The sequence below is a fragment of the Hoplias malabaricus genome, chromosome 11, assembly GCF_029633855.1.
Source record: "Hoplias malabaricus isolate fHopMal1 chromosome 11, fHopMal1.hap1, whole genome shotgun sequence".
Lineage (NCBI taxonomy): Eukaryota > Metazoa > Chordata > Actinopteri > Characiformes > Erythrinidae > Hoplias > Hoplias malabaricus.
In genome coordinates this window covers 33261936-33284206 of record NC_089810.1, presented here as the reverse complement: position 1 = coordinate 33284206, position 22271 = coordinate 33261936, and the positions used below count along the sequence as shown (strand labels likewise).

The 22271-nt window shown below is 46.0% G+C and overlaps 1 protein-coding gene across 2 annotated transcripts; it reads right to left on the bottom strand.

Annotated features, from left to right (window-relative positions):
* Positions 1 to 582: 582 nt before the first annotated feature.
* On the bottom strand, positions 583 to 12044 carry spred3 (sprouty related EVH1 domain containing 3). 2 transcript variants are annotated; one of them, XM_066685541.1, is made up of 6 exons: positions 11942 to 12044; positions 5186 to 5351; positions 4841 to 5009; positions 4586 to 4641; positions 2140 to 2304; positions 583 to 1581 (listed from the first exon to the last, which is right to left on the bottom strand). In XM_066685541.1, exons 1-6 carry the CDS (start codon positions 11968 to 11970, stop codon positions 583 to 585), a joined length of 1584 nt encoding a protein of 527 aa, XP_066541638.1. In that variant the 5' UTR covers positions 11971 to 12044. The 2 variants fall into 2 exon arrangements, with proteins under 2 accessions (XP_066541638.1, XP_066541639.1); XM_066685542.1 differs by lacking the exon at positions 11942 to 12044 and adding an exon at positions 11725 to 11815.
* Between the last annotated feature and the right edge of the window lie 10227 nt (positions 12045 to 22271).

Genomic DNA, 22271 nt, shown 5'->3' with positions numbered 1-22271 from the left:
AATTATCAAAACTTCTCAATATTTCAAGTAAGATAAGATAGACTAATAAAAATCATTTTAATCATACTTATAAACATAATTTGTATTTTTTTCCCTTGTATTTTCTTCCTAAAAAACAAAAAACAACAGTTGAAACACTTCTTATGTCAGTGCTTCCCTCAGTGCTTCACCTCCAAGCCCTCACCACAGCCAATCACAGCTCAGGGATGCTGGGAGTGGGAGCAGTCTTCCTGCACCTGCCTCTTCTGCAGTACACGGTGCTGTGATGCTAGCTCAGCACCTGCCGCTACTGCCTTTAATGGTCCAGGTAAAGAAGAGTATGAGTGGAATGCAGCAGAGGATTGTGAGGGGGGGGGGTTCTTTTTTATTGTGAAGGTGTATGTGATCTGGCTTTACAGCTGTTCCTCAAAATGACAACAATATCTCTGTGCTCCCTTCCCTCTCCAGCCCCACCATAATCATCTCTCTCTCTCCCTCCTGAAAGCCCTAAACAAGCCACGTCCACGGCGTCCCTGTTCCCCACCCCGGCCTCCCTCAGTCACCCCGCTCCCTCCCTCCCTCCCTCCCTCCCCCAGCCAGGTCTCACCGCACAGCCTTGTGCTTTCCACCACAGCAGCCGCATCTCTCCCCGCAGCGCAGGCAGGCGCGCAGGGGCAGGTAGCAGCACATGCAGGGCACGAAGAGCGACAGCGCCAACAGCGCCATCCAGCGGGCGCAGCAGAGAGGGTGCGGCCGGTGGCCCAACGAGTCCTCACACGAGCACGGCTCCCAGAACTCGCCCTCCGAGTCCGACATGCAGTGGTAGAGCAAGCTCTCGGCACACCACACGCACGTCCACTGGCGAAGGCAGTGCAGGGCCGGGTCTGGAGCGTCTCGGCAGCGGCCGCGTCCGTTCTCAGAGGCGCTGAAGACTGAACGGCAGTATACGCAGCGGGACGAGCACGAGGATGAGCCCTGTGGGCATGGGCTGTCATCGTCGGGCGAGATGGCGTCTCCTCCTCCTCCTCCTCCTCCACCGGACCCTCCGCCACCCCCGCGCTTGCGAGTCCGAGAGCGGGGCGTGGCGAGTGAGGTATGAATGCAGCATGGCGAAGGCGAGCCCTTGCCCGTCTCCTGTGGCGAACCACCAGCAGATGACGTGCCGGGCACGGCATTAGGCATGCAGGTGGGTGAAGAGGGGTGATGCTGAGAACCTTTGGTGTCCAGCATGACGGTGACCTCGCAGCCTGTCATGCCTACTCCCGCCAGCTCCTTCTCAAAGCGTACCACACACAACTCCGATTTGTCAGGCCCGCCTCCCACCACAACACCCCCAGTGAGACCCCCGACCTTGGTCCTCGTGGCTCCGGCACGCCGATAGTCCTCGTAGCCTCGGGAGCCCCATAAGTCCTTGCAAGGGTCGAGACTACGCAGGTCACCTTCCTCCAGCAAGGAGATGGTAGGGGAGAGAGGGGACAGGGGAGAGGAGGCAGGCGGCACCAGCGGAGGGGTGGGTGGAGCAGGCGGAGGGGGAGGAGGAGCGGGAGGATTCAACACAGTCGTCACTTGAGAGAGCTGGTGCTGGGCAGGCCGCGTGTGGACCTGGACAAAACCAATGGACAAGAGGAAGGTCGGGAGAATTAGTGTCATGACCACGATCAGCGTGTGTCCCGTCCTTATCAGATCATGTTAGCTAACATTAGAACTCAGTGGACACATTTGGTAAACCACTGTCTGAGGCCCCGTCCACATGGAACTGAAAGTGATTAAGATTTTCCTCCCTCTGTTTTTGAAAGTATACCTCTCCAGACTAATAGAAACAGTTGCATTATCATGCCAGTCCAGTAGGGGGCCTTAGTCTCTCTTTAATATAGACATTAAAACCCCATGAAACTTAAACACAGAGGTTTAATCCCAAATCACTCCATACTCCCTATTTAGTGCACTACACAATTCGTGAAATAACTGAATCTAGATCTTAAAGGGGAAGTCTACGGGAAAAGTTCAAAAATCTCCATGTTGGAGAACATTTTTCAAATACCACCTTTTCTTTCAGTGACCTCAAACGACGTTTTCATGTGGATGAGAGACCACATAAAAATATCGAAATTCGGAGTCAGGGAATCAGTCTTAGATGGACATGAGAAAGGTGGCTGTTACCTGGGCAGGAGTCTGAGTCGTGACTGCGTGCCCTGCCCCGTATCCAAACTCTTCTGTGGAGGAGCGCACAAAGCAGGTGGAGGAGGACTCACTGGTCACAATGGTGATAGGCTTGGGAAGCATCTCCTTCCTGCTGTTGGAGGACGACTCACTGCCTGTGTGAGACTGAGACAGACTGCAAGTCATCAAACATGCAGAACTGGCTAGTGCTAATGCTAACAAGGTTCCCCTCATGTGACACAAGCTAACCACAGAAAGGCTAGTCCCATGAAGTGCTGGAAACAATGGCTTTATGCGAGAAAATATAGCACTTGTGTTGTGTTAATGCATATCAGGGCACACTATGTCCAAAACTACAGGCACAGTTTCTAGTCAGTGAATTCTGCTACTTTAAAATAACCCTAGTTTCTTAACCTACTCCAAAAGTTACATAGTGGAGTTTCTGGAGTAGCAATGACAGAGGCTCTGTTCTCCTTATTACAGGTCAGTGGAGCATTACAATGATTCTGCAGCTGATATTCTAAAGTAAAAATGGGATCTTACTACTAATATGTTGTTTTAAGGGGCACTCGTTATTGGCACAGGCGTTCAAATGCCCACATACCCTTTATGTAAACTCTGATGCCAATAGGATGCACTGAAGCTGACAGTATTAGCCTAAGTTGTCAAGTGTCCTCTTGTAAAGAGTCCATGAGCAAGAATGGTAATATTGGGAGTCTTAAGGACCAGTGTCAGAACCAATGGGCAAGACCATTGCACTGCGCTGTCCAATCCAGACCCTGGTCTTCCACACTGCAGGGTTTAGCTCCAACAAAACCACCTTCTCCAATCCCAGCTTCCCGGGATTAGGAATGGACACGCCTGTTGCTAAAGGAATAAACATAGTTTAATAAACTCTCTAGATCTACAATTAATGATTCTAACTAAGAATCTATACCTACAACTCCTGGCTGAATGTGTATCAAATGTTCACAGCACTGTTCAGTTTAATATAAAGCCTGTTCAGAACTTCAGGCTGTGATACAAAATGCACATGTCTATAAACTGCTCGATTTATGACAATCTGAACCATGATATGGATGTCTTTGTATTACAGGGGAAGTGGTCTAGATTTCCAAGTGGTAGTGAGCAGGGGAAGTGGTCTAGATTTCCAAGTGGTAGTGAGCATGGGAAGTGGTCTATATTTTCAAGTGGTAGTGAGCAGGGGAAGTGGTCTATATTTTCAAGTGGTAGTGAGCAGGGGAAGTGGTTTAGATTTCCTATTGGTAGTGGGAATGAAAATTGGTCTAGATTTCCAGGTTGTAGTGAGCAGCGGAAGTAGTCTAGATTTCCAAGTGGTAGTGAGCAGGGGACGTGATCTAGATTTTCAAGTGGTAGTGGGAAGGGGAATTGGTCTATATTTCCAAGTTGTAGTGAGCAGGTGAAGTGGTCTAGATTTTTAAGTGGTAGTGAGCATGGGAAGTGGTCTAGTTTTCCAAGTGGTAGTGGGAAGGGGAAGTGGTCTAGATTTCCAAGTGGTAGTGAGCAGGTGAAGTGGTCTAGATTTTTAAGTGGTAGTGAGCATGGGAAGTGGTCTAGTTTTCCAAGTGGTAGTGAGCAGGGGAAGTGGTCTAAATTTCCAAGTGGTAGTGAGCATGGGAAGTTGTCTAGATTTCCAAGTGGTAGTGAGCATGGGAAGTGGTCTAGATCTCCAAGTGGTAGTGGGAAGGGGAAGTGGTCTAGATCTCCAAGTGGTATTGGGAAGGGGAAGTGGTCTAGATTTCCAAGTGGTAGTGAGCAGGGGAAGTGGTCTAGATTTCCAAGTGGTATTGGGAAGGGGAAGTGGTCTAGATTTCCAAGTGGTAGTGAGCAGGGGAAGTGGTCTAGATTTCCAAGTGGTAGTGGGCAGGGGAAGTGGTCTAGATCTCCAAGTGGTAGTGAGCAGGTGAAGTGGTCTAGATTTTCAAGTGGTAGTGAGCAGGGGAAGTGGTCTAGATTTTCAAGTGGGAGTGAGCAGGGGAAGTGGTCTAGATTTCCAAGTGGTAGTGAGTATGGGAAGTGGTCTAGATTTCCAAGTGGTAGTGAGCATGGGAAGTGGTCTAGATCTCCAAGTGGTAGTGGGCAGGGGAAGTGGTCTAGATCTCCAAGTGGTAGTGAGCAGGTGAAGTGGTCTAGATTTTCAAGTGGTAGTGAGCAGGGGAAGTGGTCTAGATTTCCAAGTGGTAGTGAGCATGGGAAGTGGTTTAGATTTCCAAGTGGTAGTGAGCATGGGAAGTGGTCTAGATTTCCAAGTGGTAGTGAGCATGGGAAGTGGTCTAGATTTCCAAGTGGTAGTGAGCAGGGGACGTGGACCCATATTGGTCAGTTATACTCAGGTTTGTGGTGGTTCTAAGTGCTTTGAGAATCTGGCTCCTGGGTAAGACGATGCATTAGTGATGAAAGTGTTGAGGCAGTGGAAAAGACTCACTGTTTGACCATCATCTTCTGTGTCTTCTGGCGTGGAGGATGAAGGTGAGTCAGATCCTTTAAGACAAGTGATGGAGAGAACAAAAGGATATAAATAAGGTAAACATCTGCAATCCACACAACAGGAAGTGTGCCTAACGACCACATGGAAAACTAATGGAACATATGAGTGAGGTTTAGATAGAAATGTAGCCACAAGTGCATTGTTGCTAATACTATTCTACACTTTGGGCCTCCACGTTCCTGTAGTACACACCTCTGTCCAGCTTGTCAAGGACACTTTGAAGGCCCTTCTCAAACGAGATGGCATCAGCTGGACTCTGGAAGGTCAGGCCAAACTTCTTCTCCTCCACACGCCAGTGATGGAAGATGGGGTTCACCTTGTTGTAGACCAAACCCTTCTGAATGGCACATTCAAGCACGGGCTGCATACAGAGAGAAGATTAAGTAGAGGTCCGTCAAAGTGGGGTTTAGTACCTTGACACCACAGACGCTCCAAAGCTGCTGGCTCACAGAGGGCACAAGTCAGCGTCCTCAGCAGTTTTTGAGGAAATGTTGAAGGCAGTCAGAGTCAGGCATGAACACACACGCACACACTCACTGCTCGATCGCGCAGACGCTCTCCACGTATGACGTATTCCCGCCGTCCCCGGCCCTCAGAGCTCCGTCCCTTACAGATGATAACGTGGCTGAGGCCACCACCTCCAAGGGGCACCCAGCCGCCACTTGAGTCATCACGTGTCATCACCACTGCTCGGACACGCACACTGTAGGGAGGTATGAGGTGTGAGGACACAGGCTGATTGAGCACGACACATACACACTTAATCAAACATGAAAGGATTTATCCCAAAATGCAAAAGAGTCATTGATAACAACGTTTAAACATATAACATAGCTATTACATCATATCACAAAAAGCTGTGGAAAAGTTAGAGACCTCCCCATCTATCTTCATTCATTCAGGAAATATAGTTCATCCTCTTTTCCACAATACAACAGAGTTTGGGTTCATAATGAAATGTCTGTGTCCTGCTTTAGTCAAATATGCCACAAGCCCCATAGCAGCGTTCTCGCCCTGTCTAAACAGCCCTGTTCCTTTAAATGATAATGAGCGGCTCTCCGTTCACCCCAACCTGAGCGCACAACAGTGAGGAGCAGAAAGTCTGTTTTTTTAGCTGTTTTTGCTCAATTCTCTTTCTTCTCTGTTCTCATTTTCTGTTTTTTCTCAGTGCTCTTATTTATCTGGGCTCGTGTCTGTTTTGCTTAACCCTGTCTTTGTGGTCTCACATGAATGAGGGTCCAGGGCTGTGATTGGACAGACTCAGAAAAGGGGCAGGGCAATTCTAAAGTGCCTGCATTTGATGTCAGAAGCAGAGCAAAATCAGAACGACTCGTTTTATCCGATGTATTCTGACTTAGACAGGGGGCAGAAACCTGACTGGGTGGTCTTGATTTACAGTGTGTGAGTTGGTGGGCTCCAGATCCACACTATAATGTGCACATGCACTGATTTGTAGTATTTTCACCTTTATGGGAGGGAACAAACACATATTGAAGAGAAAATAGCCCTCTATTCTCAATTTTCAGTCATTCATTCATTATCTGTAACCCTTATCCAGTTCAGGGTCGCAGTGGGTCCAGAGCCTACCCGGAATCATTGGGTGCAAGGCAGGAATACACCCTGGAGGGGGCGCCAGTCCTTCACAGGGCAACACAGACATTCACTTTTTGAAACGCCAATCCACCTACCAACATGTGCTTTTGGACTGTGGGAGGAAACCGGAGCACCCAGAGGAAACCCACGCCGACACGGGGAGAACACACCAACTCCTCACAGACAGTCACCCGGAGCGGGAATCGAACCCACAACCTCCAGGTCCCTGGAGCTGTGTGACTGCGACACTACCTGCTGCGCCACCGTGCCGCCCAATTTTCGTTCATCTTGAGATAATTTAGCTGTTTAGTTTTGTAGCACATTTGCTCTATGTTTAATTTCATGCAGTTTGTGGTGTCCTGAGTTTGCAGCCAGTAATGTAACTCTACCAGCAAAGGTTAGTCAATATTATCCACCAATGAAGCAGAAACAGACCAGAGATCTAGCAAATAGTGAGGAAATGGGCTCTGAATTTTATAAACAAAATGTATTGGTTTAAAATCATGAACATAACCTTAAATTGTCATTTGAAAATTAAATAACATGATGGATGGTCTCTGACTTTCACACAGTAAATGAAGCATTAATATTTCACCCCTATTCCACACGTTTCACTATGAAAACCTTCATACACACATTACTCACCCCCCCCCCAACCCCATTACACACATCCATCCACCCACCTACATGCAAATTAATCACACATACACACACACAGACACACGTATACACACATGCACACACACACTCATATACCATCCAATCATTAAGAAGACCTCTTGTTTCTATGTGCAGTGTCCACTCTGTCAGCTCCACTAATCTTACAGGTCACTCTGTAGTCCTACAATTACAGATTGTAGTCCATATGTTGCTTTGCATACTTCGTAGGGTTTGGGTGGCGGATCATTCTCAGCGCTGCTGTGACACTGACGTGGTGGTGGTGCGCTACTGTCTGTGCTGGTATGAGTGGATCAGACACAGCAGTGCAGCTGGGCTTGTTAAACATTGTGTCCACACCAGGGATGTCTCTACATTAGGGCTCCACCAGATGTCGCTTTGAAGCTGTGTGCGACATACAGTGGGTCCGGAGCCTACCCAAAATCATTGGGCTCAAGGCAGGAACACACTCTGGAGGGGGCACCAGTCTTTCACAGGGCGACACACATTCACTCACACAGACCTTTGGACACTTTTGAGTCGTCAATCCACCTACCAATGTGTTTTTGGACTGTAGGAGGAAACAGGAGCACCCGGAGGAAACCCACGCGGACACGGAGAACACACCACACTCCTCACAGACAGTCACCCGGAGGAAACCCACGCAGACACGGAGAACACACCACACTCCTCACAGACAGTCACCCGGAGGAAACCCACGCGGACACGGAGAACACACCACACTCCTCACAGACAGTCACCCGGAGGAAACCCACGCGGACACGGAGAACACACCACACTCCTCACAGACAGTCACCCGGAGGAAACCCACGCGAACACAGGGAGAACACACCACACTCCTCACAGATAGTCATCCGGAGGAAACCCATGCAGACTCAGGGAGAACACACCACACTCCTCACAGACAGTCTCCCGGAGGAAACCCACGCAGACACAGGGAGAACACACCACACTCCTCACAGACAGTCACCTGGAGGAAACCCACGCAGACACAGGGAGAACACACCACACTCCTCACAGACAGTCATCCGGAGGAAACCCATGCAGACTCAGGGAGAACACACCACACTCCTCACAGACAGTCTCCCGGAGGAAACCCACGCAGACACAGGGAGAACACACCACACTCCTCACAGACAGTCACCTGGAGGAAACCCACGCAGACACAGGGAGAACACACCACACTCCTCACAGACAGTCACCGGGAGGAAACCCATGCAGACTCAGGGAGAACACACCACACTCCTCACAGACAGTCACCGGGAGGAAACCCATGCAGACTCAGGGAGAACACACCACACTCCTCATAGCCAGTCACCTGGAGTGGGACTTGAACCCACAACCCCCAGGTACCTACTGTGCCATCGTACCATATATCAGTATATATATTTTATATATATATATATATAGTTGACACATCAAAATGACCAAAGAGATTCAAAATAACTACTTGTGCTTGTTACATAAAGGCCAGTACTTCTGTTGCAGTCTTCATTTAATGAGCAAAGGGGCATGCCTGTCAGCGTCCTTTAACCAAATAAGCAGTTGATAACAGTTCAATGCGCTTTGTGTGGCATGATTTTGAGGGCCCCATTTTGAGAGCAGCCTATATAAAATAAAAGATTTGTATACGTGAAATCGTTCAGTGAATGTCATCTATGTCACCCTATACACTCACTACGCATGCGACGTCAGGCCTCGCAAATAAACAAAGGCCCCCTCGCCTCAAGTTTGGGAGAGTTAGTGTCTCAGAAGGTGAAGCGAAACTATCCTTCAGGATATGAAAAGATGGAAAAAAGACTGAACTGCAGGAACAGCAGTCAGGTAAACCTGTAACTGTTCTTCTCAAGTTTGGATTTTTAATAAATAATAGTCTACGAACATAGCTGTGCAGCTGCCCTCCACAACCTTAAAAGCCTTGCAGCACCACAGGATCATGAACCAAACTTTGAAGCTGAAAAGTGGATATATACATATGTTTTATACTGTCTAGTACTGCCTGGGCCAGCTGTGCTTTTAGCCGCTACTAACAAGGCAATATAAATAATCGCATCAAGAAATGAATACAGGTTACACTTAGTACCTTATATCCCTGTCATCTGCTAACCCCTACTGAAGCTTTTGAGTGTCATTTTGTAAATGTGTGCATTTAGGGTTTAACAGATGAGGTGTGTTTGTGTTTGAATCAGTTGTGGAAATGGAAGTGGCCTGGGTTTTTGTGTAGTTTCACTGACTGTCCCCACCAGATTTTCCATGCAAGAGATGCCACTGGTCCACATACTGTCCACTCTATTAGACACAACTACATCGTCGGTCCACCTTGTAGATTTGAAATCAGAGACAGTAGCCCGTCTGTCACTGCACAGTTTGTGTTGGTCGTCCTGTAGTCCTCCATCGGTGGACACAAGACACTATCGACTTGGTGGGCTAATCCACTTGTACCAGCGCAACACACACTAACACAACCACCACGTCAGTGTCACTGCAGTGACGAGAATGACCCACCACCCAAATCATACCTCCTCTGTGGGGATCCTGTTTGGGTCCTGACCACTGAAGGACAGTGTGAAAGGAAAAGGTCTAACATAGCATTCAGAGAAACAGATGAACTACAGTCAGTAATTGTAAAACTAAATAGTGACCTGCGTGGTCAACGGAGCTGAGAGAATGGACAGTGAGCGCAGAGACAAGGTCATTGTAATCCTGTGGCTGATGGGTTTATCTAATTACATGTCTATTGTCAAAGGGTCAGATATAAAACTGAAACATGGTCCCATCAGGAGAGCAGCAGGACAGAGGAGAACAAGAGAAATGCAGTGGAGGGCCGGAGCCCTGAGGATAATCATCTGCACTAAGCTGGCCTCGTGTAAAAAAAACAAAAAATATTAAATTATAGCAAAAAAACGTGTAAATTTGGAGTGAAATATGCACAACTCGTGCAGGTTTCCAACACAGCATATGGTCTCACATTAAATTATTATTATTATTAACAATGGGAGGTTAGGCTGGTCTCATGTTGGGTCGTGCCGCTTGGGCTTGGGGGCTCGGGGTATTGCCGCTTGGTTTTTACGGGAGGTTATGCTGCTTGGATTCGGACGCTCTGGGATCATGCAATTTGGGCAGGGCTAGGCCAGGCTTGGGTTCAGGGGTCTTGCGTATTTGCAGGCAGAGAGCGCCACTGGTGGAGCCTGATTATATATCAATGACAGGAAGCAGCATGGCTTTTTATTGGATGTATTGGATGTCCCCTCCGTTTGCCCCAGCTGGCACCAAACTGAGTTTGGTTCCAAAGACAGAAATACAGAATAAGTGAATAGCCATGAGGAAATGGCACTTGAAGGAAGGGGTGGGGTGGGGGAGTGGTGGAGCTCCTGAGGGGGTGGAGATGGTGGTGGTGGTGGTGATGGTTGGAGGTGAGGAAAGGAGGGGGAGGCGGGTGTTAAGCTCTTCCAGAGATGTCAATGAACGCACCCAATCGCCATATACGAGGCCCACAAACCACCCCTGCACAATCCCACCACCCCCTCATGAACCCCCCACTGATAAAAACAGATGTTAACAATCAACATGAAGAATTGGATTCTGAGCTTCATCGATATCACACACTGCCAGGCTACTGAGACACTGCGTCCTCTCTCTCTCTCTCTCTCTCTCTCTCTCTCTCTCTCTCTCTCTCTCTCTCTCTCTCTCATCACCCCCCCCACCTGTCTCTCCTCTCTCTCACTACCTGTCGCTTTCTCTCTCTCACCTCTCTGTCTCTCTCTTTCTTTCTGTACCCTCCCTCCTCCCCTCTTACCCCCACCCTCTCTCTCTCTCTCTCCCTCCCTCCACCCCTCTTACCCCCACCCTCACCCTCTCCCCCCTCCCGCTCTGTCTCGCCTTCTCTCTCTCTCTCTCTCTCTCTCTCTCTGTCTCTCTGTCTCTCTCATGCAAGCCGCTTGTTTTATGAATGAAAAATAAAAAGCACAATAAAGGAGAGCGCGGCCGATTCACAAGTCCGCGGGGCCGAGCGAGCAGCACGAGCGCGAAGGACAGGGAACGGTGAGTGGGTGCAAGGCGAGAGAGAGAGAGAGAGAGAGAGAGAGAGGAAGCGAGCTGAACGGTGGGAGGGAAGGAAGGAGGGAGGGGGAGAGAGAAAAAGAGAAAGAGGGAGGGGGCGCCATGAGAAAAGGAAGAAGAGGAGGGGGTTGAGGAAGAGGGAGGAAAAAAATCACATTTCATTCATAAAGTCGGGCTTTAAAAATCATAATGAAGCTCGAGACGCGCGGGGGGGAAAATGGCCGCGCGCCGGAGCGCTCGCGCTCTCTCGCCGCGCGCATCAGCCGCCGCCGGGATCCGCGCGGCCAAGACCCGCGCCATGTTTCTGTTCATTACCCCCCCACCCTACACACACACACACACACACCCGCCCCCCACCCCCCGTTCAAACACACGGCCACATTCCCGGACATCACCGCGGCCCCCCGAGCGGGCCCCGGGCCGGTCCTCGCTGCGCACCCAGGGAACGAGAGGCGACCCCGACTCGGGGAACGCACCGAGCGCCGGACCCTGCCTCGACATCACCGCCACCGTTCCCAACCACGCCGCTCTGGAGTGTGTGTGTGTGTGTGTGTGTGTGTGTAGACTACGGGTTCACACTGTTGATAGCTACAGCTACGTAATGGTGTTGTTTTTTTTTAAGCAGCTACATCAGCTGTAGGCGCCTCGCTGCTCTGGATGACCGTCTTACTGCCCATCAGCGGCGGCGCTGACCGTCACTGACCGCCGCCTGGTGCTCGGATAAGAACAGAAATGTCAGGACTTACTCGCCCTCCATCGCTCGGTGCTGCTCGCCGCTCGGAGCTGGCTGCCCCCCGCTCTCCTGGCTGTTTTATTTCCCTTCTCACCAGAACACACACACACACACACACACACTCGTGCGCGCGCGCACTCACTCACACACACACACACACACACTCACACACACACACACACACACTCACACACACACACACACACACACACACACACACACACACTCACTCTCTCCCAATCGCGCTCGCGCCTCTCATTATCTTCTCTTTTCTCTGTCCACCTTCCTCTCGCTTCGGTGAATCAGGATGGGCTCGAGGTTGCAGCGGCCATTTTCCGCTGGCAGCAGAGGCAGCATCCTCCCTCCCTCACTCCCTCACACTCCCTCCCTCCCTTGCTCTCTCTCTCTCTCTCTCTCTCTCTCGCTCTCTCTCTCAATCACTTCCTCCCTGCCTCTCCTCTCTCTCTCTCTCTCTCTCTCTCTCTCTCTCTCTCCCGCTCTGTTCCTCTTCCTGACCACATCCAACAGCAGGTCCGATCACGCCGTGGTCACCTTGCTCTCACCAAACCCATTTAAATCGCAGCTTAGACCGGACTAGACTTCCCCGTAGTGTTCGCCGCGGATGGATACGGCCGCTTTCATACAGAGCTCTAAACCTGGGCTATGGCTAAAGCGGCGAGGGGGAGAAGAGTGGAGTAGCCTGCGTTAACATGTGGTCAGATCATTCTCCAACACTCTTCAGTGGTCAGTGAGCGGTCAAGGCCGAGTCCGCGTGGACAACTCGACTCAGCACCTCGGACAGCTCCCCGCGCCGCAGAGAGCCTCCTACTCCTCCTCCTCCTGCTCCTCCTCCTCCCCAGTTTCCACCGGGCCGCCTCCATTCATCTCCAGCTCCCATTCATGTTCACTTCCACTCCCAGCAAACAGCCTGCCATTGATAAACAAGCAGCACCGAGCATTACAGCGGACACAGCCTCCCATCTGCACTGCTCTGACTCTCCCTGCAGTATGCATTGTTAATAATAGTGGTATAGACCACCAGAGTGGACTTTAGACCACTGTGTCCTGTATTGGATTTGAACATTTGTATTAAAAAGTACAGTATTGCACTTTTTAGCATTTTAGTGAATATTACACCAACACTACATAATAAAATGTCATCCACCTACACTCACCATCCACCCTCTCGTCTCCACTGACCGCACAGATCACTCTGTAATTCTAAAAATATACACTGTACACACAATCTGTTGCCCTGCATACTTTGTTACCCTCCTCTTCAATGATCATACCCCCCACAGAGCAGATTTGATTTGGGTGGTGAATCATTCTCAGTGCTGCAGTGACACTTAGGTGCTCCTGGTGTGTGTTTCTCTGGTACGAGTTGATCAGACCCAACAGTGTTGCTAAATTTTTAAACCCTGTGTCCAAACCTACTGTCCAATCTGACACTTCAGCCTTGTTGGTCCACTTTGTAGATGCAAAGATGCTGTCTACACTGGTCATGTTGGATGCTGGAAATTTTAAGTTGGTGGACTATTATCAGCAGTGAATAAATACAAAGCCAAGACATGACCTATCATTTTCAAGATTGGCTTTGGCTGGGATGGTGCACTGGGGTTTAGTGGGACCCTGGTAGGCTGACCAATTGGGCCCCACATGTGTGTGATGGCTGATATAGTATGCATAGCAACAGAGGGACTACAGTCTGTAATTGTAGGACTACATAGTGCATCTATACAGTAAGAAAAGGTGATAGAATGGATAATGAGTATAGACACTGGGAGGCTTTTATGTTATGGCTGATTGCTACATATTTTGTGTAGGCTATATATTAACTAATTGTTTTCATTTGAAAACTATTGTACAATTATATTAGACCACTTATAAAAAGTGGTCTAATATAAATATATCTTTCAGAAATATGATATTTGATAGAAATGTGACATAAATTAGAACAAAAGTCATATATTTTAACCATATTAACAAATACAAGCATTTAGTGATTTATATGTTTGAAATTCAAATGATCTATTTCAGTTGGTAGGTGGATTGGCGACACAAAAGTGTCTTGTGTGTGTGTGTGTGTGTGTGTGTGTGTGTGTGTGTGTCGCTCTGTGAGGGAATGCCCCCTCCTCCAGGGTGTGTTCCCATCTTGTGCCCAGTGATTCCGGGTAGGCTCCTGACCCACCACGACACTGAATTGTATAAATGGTTACAGACAATGAATGAATGAATGTATTTCAGTTAAGGTAAATTGTAATTGATGTGATTATACAAACACTCCGTTTGTGGACAGTTTCACCTACAGCCAGTCATATTACATGTGTACATATTTTGAAATATACACTCTAAAAAATGGTTGGGTTTAAACCCCAATAGGGACAAACCCAGCATTAGTTGTTTTAACCCAAGTGTGTTGGGTTAAGGGGTTTGACCCAGGGAACTGGGTTGTTGGGCCCTTACCCAACTGCTGAGTAAAAGCAACTCCATGGTTGGGTTACAACATCCCAAGTTGGGTTATATATATTCATTCATTATCTGTAACTGCAATTCAGGGTCGCGGTGGGTCCAGAGCCTACCTGGAATCATTGGGCGCAAGGCAGGATCACACCCTGGAGGAGGCGCCAGTCCTTCACAGGGCGACACAGACACACACACACATTCACACCTACGGACACTTTGAGTCGCCAAATCACTTACCAACGTGTGTTATTTTTTTGGTCTGTGGGAGGAAACCGGAGTGCCCGGAGGAAACTCACATGGAGAGAACACACCAACTCCTCACAGTCACCCGGAGCGGAAATCGAACCCACAACCTCCAGGTCCCTGAAGCTGTGTGACTGCGACACTTACATGCTGCACCACCGTGTATGTAAATTATAAATGTACTACTATTGTTCATGTAATGCACCCCACCCACCCACACACACACGCACACAAACAAACAAACAAACTCAACTATAGAAATATACATGACATTCATTTTATTTCCTTTAAAGTAGCTTACAACATTTATTAAAACAAGAAAAAATGTTTTCGATTGTTATATAACCACATTAAATAATAATAATAATAATAATAATATCCTCTACAAAGAACACATTATTGTTGTTAATCTACTATATGTAACATGATAGAAGAAAAGAACTATTCAGTTTAAAAGTTTGGCAGTCCTTATTTTTACATGGAATGATCAATTAGCAAACAAAAATATATTTGTGCACTTCAATTTGCAAAGTGTGACCATACCAGTTCAGTCTTTAAAACAATAATTTGGAGGAATCACTTTTAGTAAGTTTAAGGAGAGTTGGCTTTTCCAAAGCTGGTTGATTCACAGCAAGAAAATGCCTTCGGTTCACTGTGCCACACTCCTGTACCAAGATGAAGAGCTTCTTCTGTTTCCTTATGGACTCAGACACTGCTTCAAGAAAAAAAAAAACGATCAGAGATTACTAATGGCAGTTGTGTTATGGCTACAGTGAAGTTAATCTCTATAAAGACTTTACTTCTGAAATTAGAAACTGATATGTCTAACCTTAGAGTTAGTTTATTATTTTATTCACCAGTTTTATTCATCAATCTTTTTCCATAGCTGATGGATAAGCACAGGGTGTGTGAAGCTGCTGCAGTGTCTTAAGTCCAGTGATATCCTAAAGAGCAAATAATAATTAGGGGATGATTTTTAAATATATATTTACATTTTTCAAGCTGTGAACTCTACTCTCAAAATGCATCAGCTATTTATAATAAATAGATACAAGTAACATTATATAAATTGTAATTATTAATTAGTATAATAGTTTGTGTTCTTTGCTACAAAAACTTGTGCACTGGTTTGGGCTCAGTTTCTGTCGCTCGCACGTGCGCACAGTGGCTGAACATCAAACCGCTCACTTCTCCTTACACTAGTCCCCTACGGTTTTGAAACACACATTACTCGCTCAAACTGTGTAGCCTATAATATTTCGGTTTGGGACTCAAACACATGCGCATATTGCACATTATTGATATAAACTGCACTGTGTGCGTGTAAACCCCAACATTTCTGCTCTGAAACAGTGCACTTCGGAGGGAACATAGAGTGAATTGGAACGCACCCGCTGTCTGTCGGCCGTGAGGTAACGGCTAATTCTTTGACATCATACTCGAACAAAGTGCTTTAAACACTTTAAACATAGATGACTTTCCAGAGAAACAATGTTATATGTATTTTTAGCTCTATAAATGCTTTTGTTTACTCCCCTCTCCCAAATTATTTCAGTTAAAACTTTGGTTTTGTTAGCGAACATTTGCTAGCACTTGAACTGTAATTTAGTGATTCCAATGATCCCAGTGATTCCAGGTAGGCTCTGGACCCACCGCGACCCTGAATTGGATAAGCGGTTACAGATAATGAATGAATGAATGAATAATGGTTCGGGTACGTTACAGCGCCAAGACAAAATGACAAAAATGAGAAAAAGGGCGGGATTCACGGACCGACCCAATGCTGGGTTGAATTTACAGTAATCCAGCATCTGGGTCACTTTAACCCAAACACGGGTTTATATATATTCAGAGATAAATAAATAACCCAACAAAACTACCCAGCTCACTCAACCCAGCGGTTGGGTAGAAAAAACAACCCAGCATTTTTTAGAGTGTATGCCAAATCCTTTATTATATGTTACATGTGCATGTGCCCATTTATGGGCAAACACAAGAAATATTAAGTTCTATTATTAATACCTGATAGCAAGAAGACAGCAGACCATGGATGGTCCACTGAGGGCAAATTTGGATGTCTTCTGGTGTTTTGCATAGCAGGGCAAACAACTAGTTGTTAAACAGAATTTCTAAAATTTTGCACTTTTCCATTCACAGTCTTATTTACTGATTTTCCTTAATTACATTCTCCTCTTGTTCTTTGTAGATTAGATTAATAAAAATGTTTAATCCAGCACAGTAACATTTTCAACCTACTAATTATATCATATCTACAAGTTATTGTATCTCTCATAGTTGTTGGTAATATTTGTGCTATTTTATTTTCCAGAATAGAAGTATCTGTGAATTTAAAATTATTTTGGAGATTAAAAACTTATTAGGTCGTGTACACATATCTGAGTGGTCCCATGGTAGACCACCACTGACCTACGTTCAGTGAGGTTCAGTCGCTACTCCATTTGCCTGCAGCTCAAAGCCCCTTCCCACAAGCTGATGGGATTGGTTTGTTAGGTTTGTGATGTAAGTAACCCAGTGTGTCTATATCCATGTTTTTGAGACTGTCTTTGGAATGCTTAAGTTTTAAATCAGACATGCTCAGCCATGACAATGGCTGCTTAGTGTAATCCTAGCACATATTCTACAGTGTAAACAACAGCACACACACTACTAACAAGGCTAAACAATGGATTTTCACTAGAGGGGGTCTTAAAAGGACACTGACCAAAACTAAATGTATGTCTGCAGTTGTAAATATATAGCTCCTACAGCAGTGGGCACAGTGGTCACTAGAGCTACGAAATCCCCTCCTGGTGATGCATATTTAAGGTGGGAAGAACTATTGCAAAACCACAACTGCTCTGAGATTAATTTTTGGGTGGCATGCTGTTTGAGATATTGTTCTCGTTAGAAGGATCTTATGTTCCTAATGCTACAGTTAGAAAGTGGTGTTTCCTATTGCAGTATTACTGAAGGAGCAGAAATGTCTAGGCCAACATGGAAAAAGTAAAGAATTGCAAAGCAGCTGCAATCTTGATACCTTACCTTAGGTTGGCTCACATTGTCTTGGTAACAGAGAAAAACAACATGGTCTCATTTGTCATTTAGTACTAAAGGAGGACGGTATGGCTCAAATGTTTAGATTTTATTTCTTTATTTTTATCGAAAAATGTGATAAGACCTGGACTAATGATATTGGTTTATATTTAGGTTTTAAATATAAGGGTAAAGATTTAGATGTTTTTGCCCCCTAAAATGGAAATGAAACGGAAAGAACTGTAATTTCTACAGGATCTACCTGAAGTGGTTTCCACAAATTAAATTTGATCTGTAATATACCTTATTAGTCATCAAATTACTTGATTACAGAGTCAAGTTACATTTATTTGAGTCCTGACTAAATATACAGACTATGACCAACATGTTAATTGAGACTAATATAGGAGTGTAGCTAGCACTACTACCCCTGGTAGATAACTCACTCTTTTCATATTTATATATTTCTATAATCTTGACATATTTGATTCATTACTGTAAAATCAAAAATATATTTTGAGTATATAGTGAATGCTATATTTGTAAGTTTGGAAATTAGTGATTTATTGAGAAGAGAAGCATCTGATAGGTGGATTTCTAACTGCGTCCTATGTTTTAACATTTAGGACAGAGGGACCGAGAAAGAATGGGCAATTGTCAGTCAAAGCTGGCGCAGCAGAAGAATATTTCCCCAAAGACAGAGAATATAGAGAAGAAGAGAAGGACGGTGGCAGAACCCAAGACAGATGTCGAGAGCAGGAACACAGGCTTTAACTTTGCAGTCCCTTCTGCATCCAAGGGCAACCCTCCATTTTCATTCGGCATGTACATATCTTACGTTTGCCCCTTGCAAACAAGCACATCTTCAGAGTCATCATCTCTTCTTCCTGTCAAAAAACTGTGGTGGAACAACCACAGCAGACTGCATCGTTAGCCTCGAATATCCCAAATGCCCTCCTTAAGCAAAAGTTTAAGGAGCTAGAGTCAACTAGAGCTAGAGTCCCTTTTTCATGTACATCATCATCAACAACCCAGTCTAAAGAAAAAGCTACAGTTCCACTGAGTCCTGCAAACCCTACATCCCAAATCCCTGAAAAGCTCAGCTATGGATGAATCTTTACTTCAGACTGGGTCCAGGTGGGTAGTGTTCTGTGAAAATATACATATACGTAAGTTGTAATGTGAAGTTGAGTCAAATTACATATTTTTAACCTTTATTTTTTGAAAAATGCTAACACTAAGTGATGGTTTGTTGAGATTATTGGAAGTGTGTTCCTCAAATATAGTCTAAATGGAGTTATGAAATAACAAATACAAAACCAATCCTTTCATAATTGTGTCTTTAAACAAACTAACTAGAAACTTTCTAAAATTCCTCTCCAGTATATGAAAATGTGTGTGGTTGCTACACATTTCAGTTCCTTCTGATTTCTGTGCAGGACTGAATATGTCAAGAAGCAGGAGTCTCTGCCTAATATGCAGATGTGCATGAAGATTGGCTCAGTTAGGGTTCCTTGTGAGAAGACCATTGAGGAGACCCTTACAAATGTCAGTTCCGCATACCAAGAGGGAAAAGATCTTCCCAAAGTCAGAGTTACAGCAAACAAAACTCCAGAAACATCAGCAACTCCTGCTCAGAACCTGACAGGGCACAAACTGAGCACTCCAAATTCACCTTGCACACCAACCCCTGCTTTTACACACAATATGGAGAAAACCAGACATCAGTTCAAGACTCTTTCATCCACAAACACCACAGCCACTGCTAATCCACCAACGGCTGCAAAAGCACACCAAACGGAAGCACCAAAAAAAGACAGTCAATAAAAAAAAAAGTGTACCTCACCTGAGGAAGTGGCCAGTTTTACAGAGCCCACCATTACTTCAGAAATTCCTAAAAAAGAGATACCAGCTGCAGATATTTGAGACCCCCCTGAAGATACACCCAGTGTCCTCGCTGCTCCAAAACCCCTGACAAAGGCTCAGAGAAAACATGCTGCCAAGACCAAAAAGAGCAAGTCTTCCAATGTTGCGGTAAAAACAGTGAAAACAGAAGAAACCCCACAACCTCCTCCTTCTCCATCACCTCAGCGTTCATCACATCCCAAGGGTCGCTGGCATCCCTTCACCATTGACTTGGCATGCACACGCCGGGCCCGCTGCCCCCACAGAAGCAATAACCTGCTGCCCCCCAACGTCAGAAAATGGTGAGTGAGGTGAAAAAAACACATTTGCAATGACTTTGTTGCGTAAGTACTGTGCAAAACACAGAGACCACAATAAATTTAGTTTCTAGTTGTAAAGGAGAACTCAAAGCTTGTTGCGGACAGAATGGGTGGAGGTCATATATGGCATTCGCCCCAGTGTACCGGTCAGAGTACATATGACAGGACCCAAAAGGTTTTAATTGCTAATAAATGGTCATTATATAATGATTAAGCTAAACTACAGACAGCCTATTGTAAAGGAAAGCAACTTACTTCAAATTTACGCATACAAGATTACACAACTGTAAACTTGGACGTTGAGCTACTTTAGAGCTGCTACTGCGGTCTGTACCTTGTGCTAGAGGCTCCCCAAGCTGCAATCACTGGCTGATTAACATATATTAATAAATCCCACAAGTCTCTGTCTCATTTAATAGGCTCTTTTTTCCTTCTTTTATTTCTCCGCCCATTTGCTCCTCCCTTTTTTACAACCGGCCTCAAATATGTTGTGCATATTTGCTCCACAAAAAGGACCATGCAATAATAATCTGACATGGTGGATTACATTGATGGATTGTCATTACTGTCAGCGCAGTCAGGTAACTCTTTAAGAACCACTAGGCGTGCAACTGGTCGAATATACAGACGATCCTTGATCTGCACCTCTGCTACCCTCACTACACCATCTTTTCCTGGGAATACTCTGGTTATCTTTCCAAGAGTCCAGCGAGCCCTAGGTAGATGGGGTTCCACTAGCATGACCACCAGATTTTCAGCCAATGGTGTAGGTGTCTCATGCCATTTTTGCCGGATATGTAAACTGGGAAGGTAGTTCTTTATAAATCTTGACCAAAAATGATCAGCAAGGATCTGACTGGGTCTCCATTGCTGCCTACTCAGTTTTTCTGAAGCAGGATAAACTACTTGTGGGAAGGCACCAACCTGCCACCCCATTAACAAGAGGTTTGGTGTCACAGGGTCAGGATCTGATATATTAGATGATACGTAGCCCAGAGGCTTAGAATTCAAGATACCTTTCACTTCAATGAGCACAGTTCTGAGCGTACCTTGATCAGAATATAAAACTGAGGGTTTTCCTCTCCGGGTGATGAACCGCGGAAGTGCCATTAGAAATGAATCCACATTAATGCTTGACAGAGCATCCAAATGCACACTCCTAGTTGTGAGGCACTTAAAGATAATACCCCATCTTTTTTCATTCCGTCTACCAAGTTTAACAGCAAAGGGGCCAAAGCAATCGACACCAGTGGCATGGAAGGGAGGTTTTAGAAGTTGAAGTCTAGCAGAGGGTAAATCTGCCATTTTTGGGATAGCTGGTTTAGCTTTCCATTGACGGCATTCGGTGCATACATGCTGTTGTTTCCGAATAGCTTCTCTACCGCATAGAACCTATACCTTACGCTGCATTTCTGCAAAAATCTGTTCTGGACCAGGATGATGAAGGCGAGTGTCATAATTTTGGATAAGCAGCTTTGTCATAGGGTGCTTGGGATGAAGAACAAAGGGATGCACAGCCGACGGATCAAGACCTTCTGCCTTTCTAAGCCGTCCTCCCACTCTGATGAGCCCTGTGGTCTCATCAAACTCAGGAGAGAGTGTAATGATACAGCTAGTTTTAGAGACAGGTTTACCTGACTGGAGGGAGTAATACTCACTAGGGAAGCTATCCTGCTGGGCTTTACGCAATAAGGATATTTCTGCCTCTCGGTAACAGCTTGCAGGTGATCACCATCTTGATCTGCCGCCCCGTGCAACATCCGTGCTGTAGCCTCCAAAAGCTCCTCCCAACTGCTGAAATCATTCTCATCTGGCATTGAAAGTCTGGCCTCTGTGGTGGTAAAACCACAGGTAACAATTCGCTTAAGTTCTGCAGGATCATCAATTGATTCGGTATTAGGTCTTGCTGGCCACCTTTCAGGGGGATAAAGCAAGAAAGTAGGACCTTGGGTCCACCGATTTGCTTTGGACAAGTCCGGTAGACTTCTACCTCTTGTGAGGTCATCAGCCGGGTTACGTTCTGAGTCTACATAGTGCCAAGCTTGAAGGTCAGTAAGATCCTGGATCTCCGCAATCCTTGTACCTACAAAGACCTTGAAGCGGCATGATTCTGAATGCAACCAGTTTAGCACGGTTGTAGAGTCTGTCCAATAGAAGGTCTGCCTGATTGTAAGAGTCAACTCTTCATTTAGGAATTTCCCAAGCTGGGCTCCTCTAACTGCTGCACAAAGCTCCAGTCTAGGTATCGATTGTTGCCTTTTTGGAGCGACTCTGGATCTCGCCATAACAAAGGCAACTTGAACATCAGATGGGCCCTCTGATCGTAAGTAGGCTACAGAGCCATAGGCCTTTTGTGAAGCATCACAAAAAACATGAAGGTCAATGACTCTAGCAGGGTCTTCATTTTCGGCTCTGTGGTAACACCTGGGTAGTATGATCTGTGGCAGGTATTGGAGCTCACTCTCCCAAGTCTCCCATTCCTGCTGAAGATCCTGTGGGAAAAGTGAATCGTCCCATTCTCTGCATTTATCCCACAACTTCTATACAAGAACCTTTGCACGAGTGGTGAAAGGCAGGAGGTATCCAAGTTGAT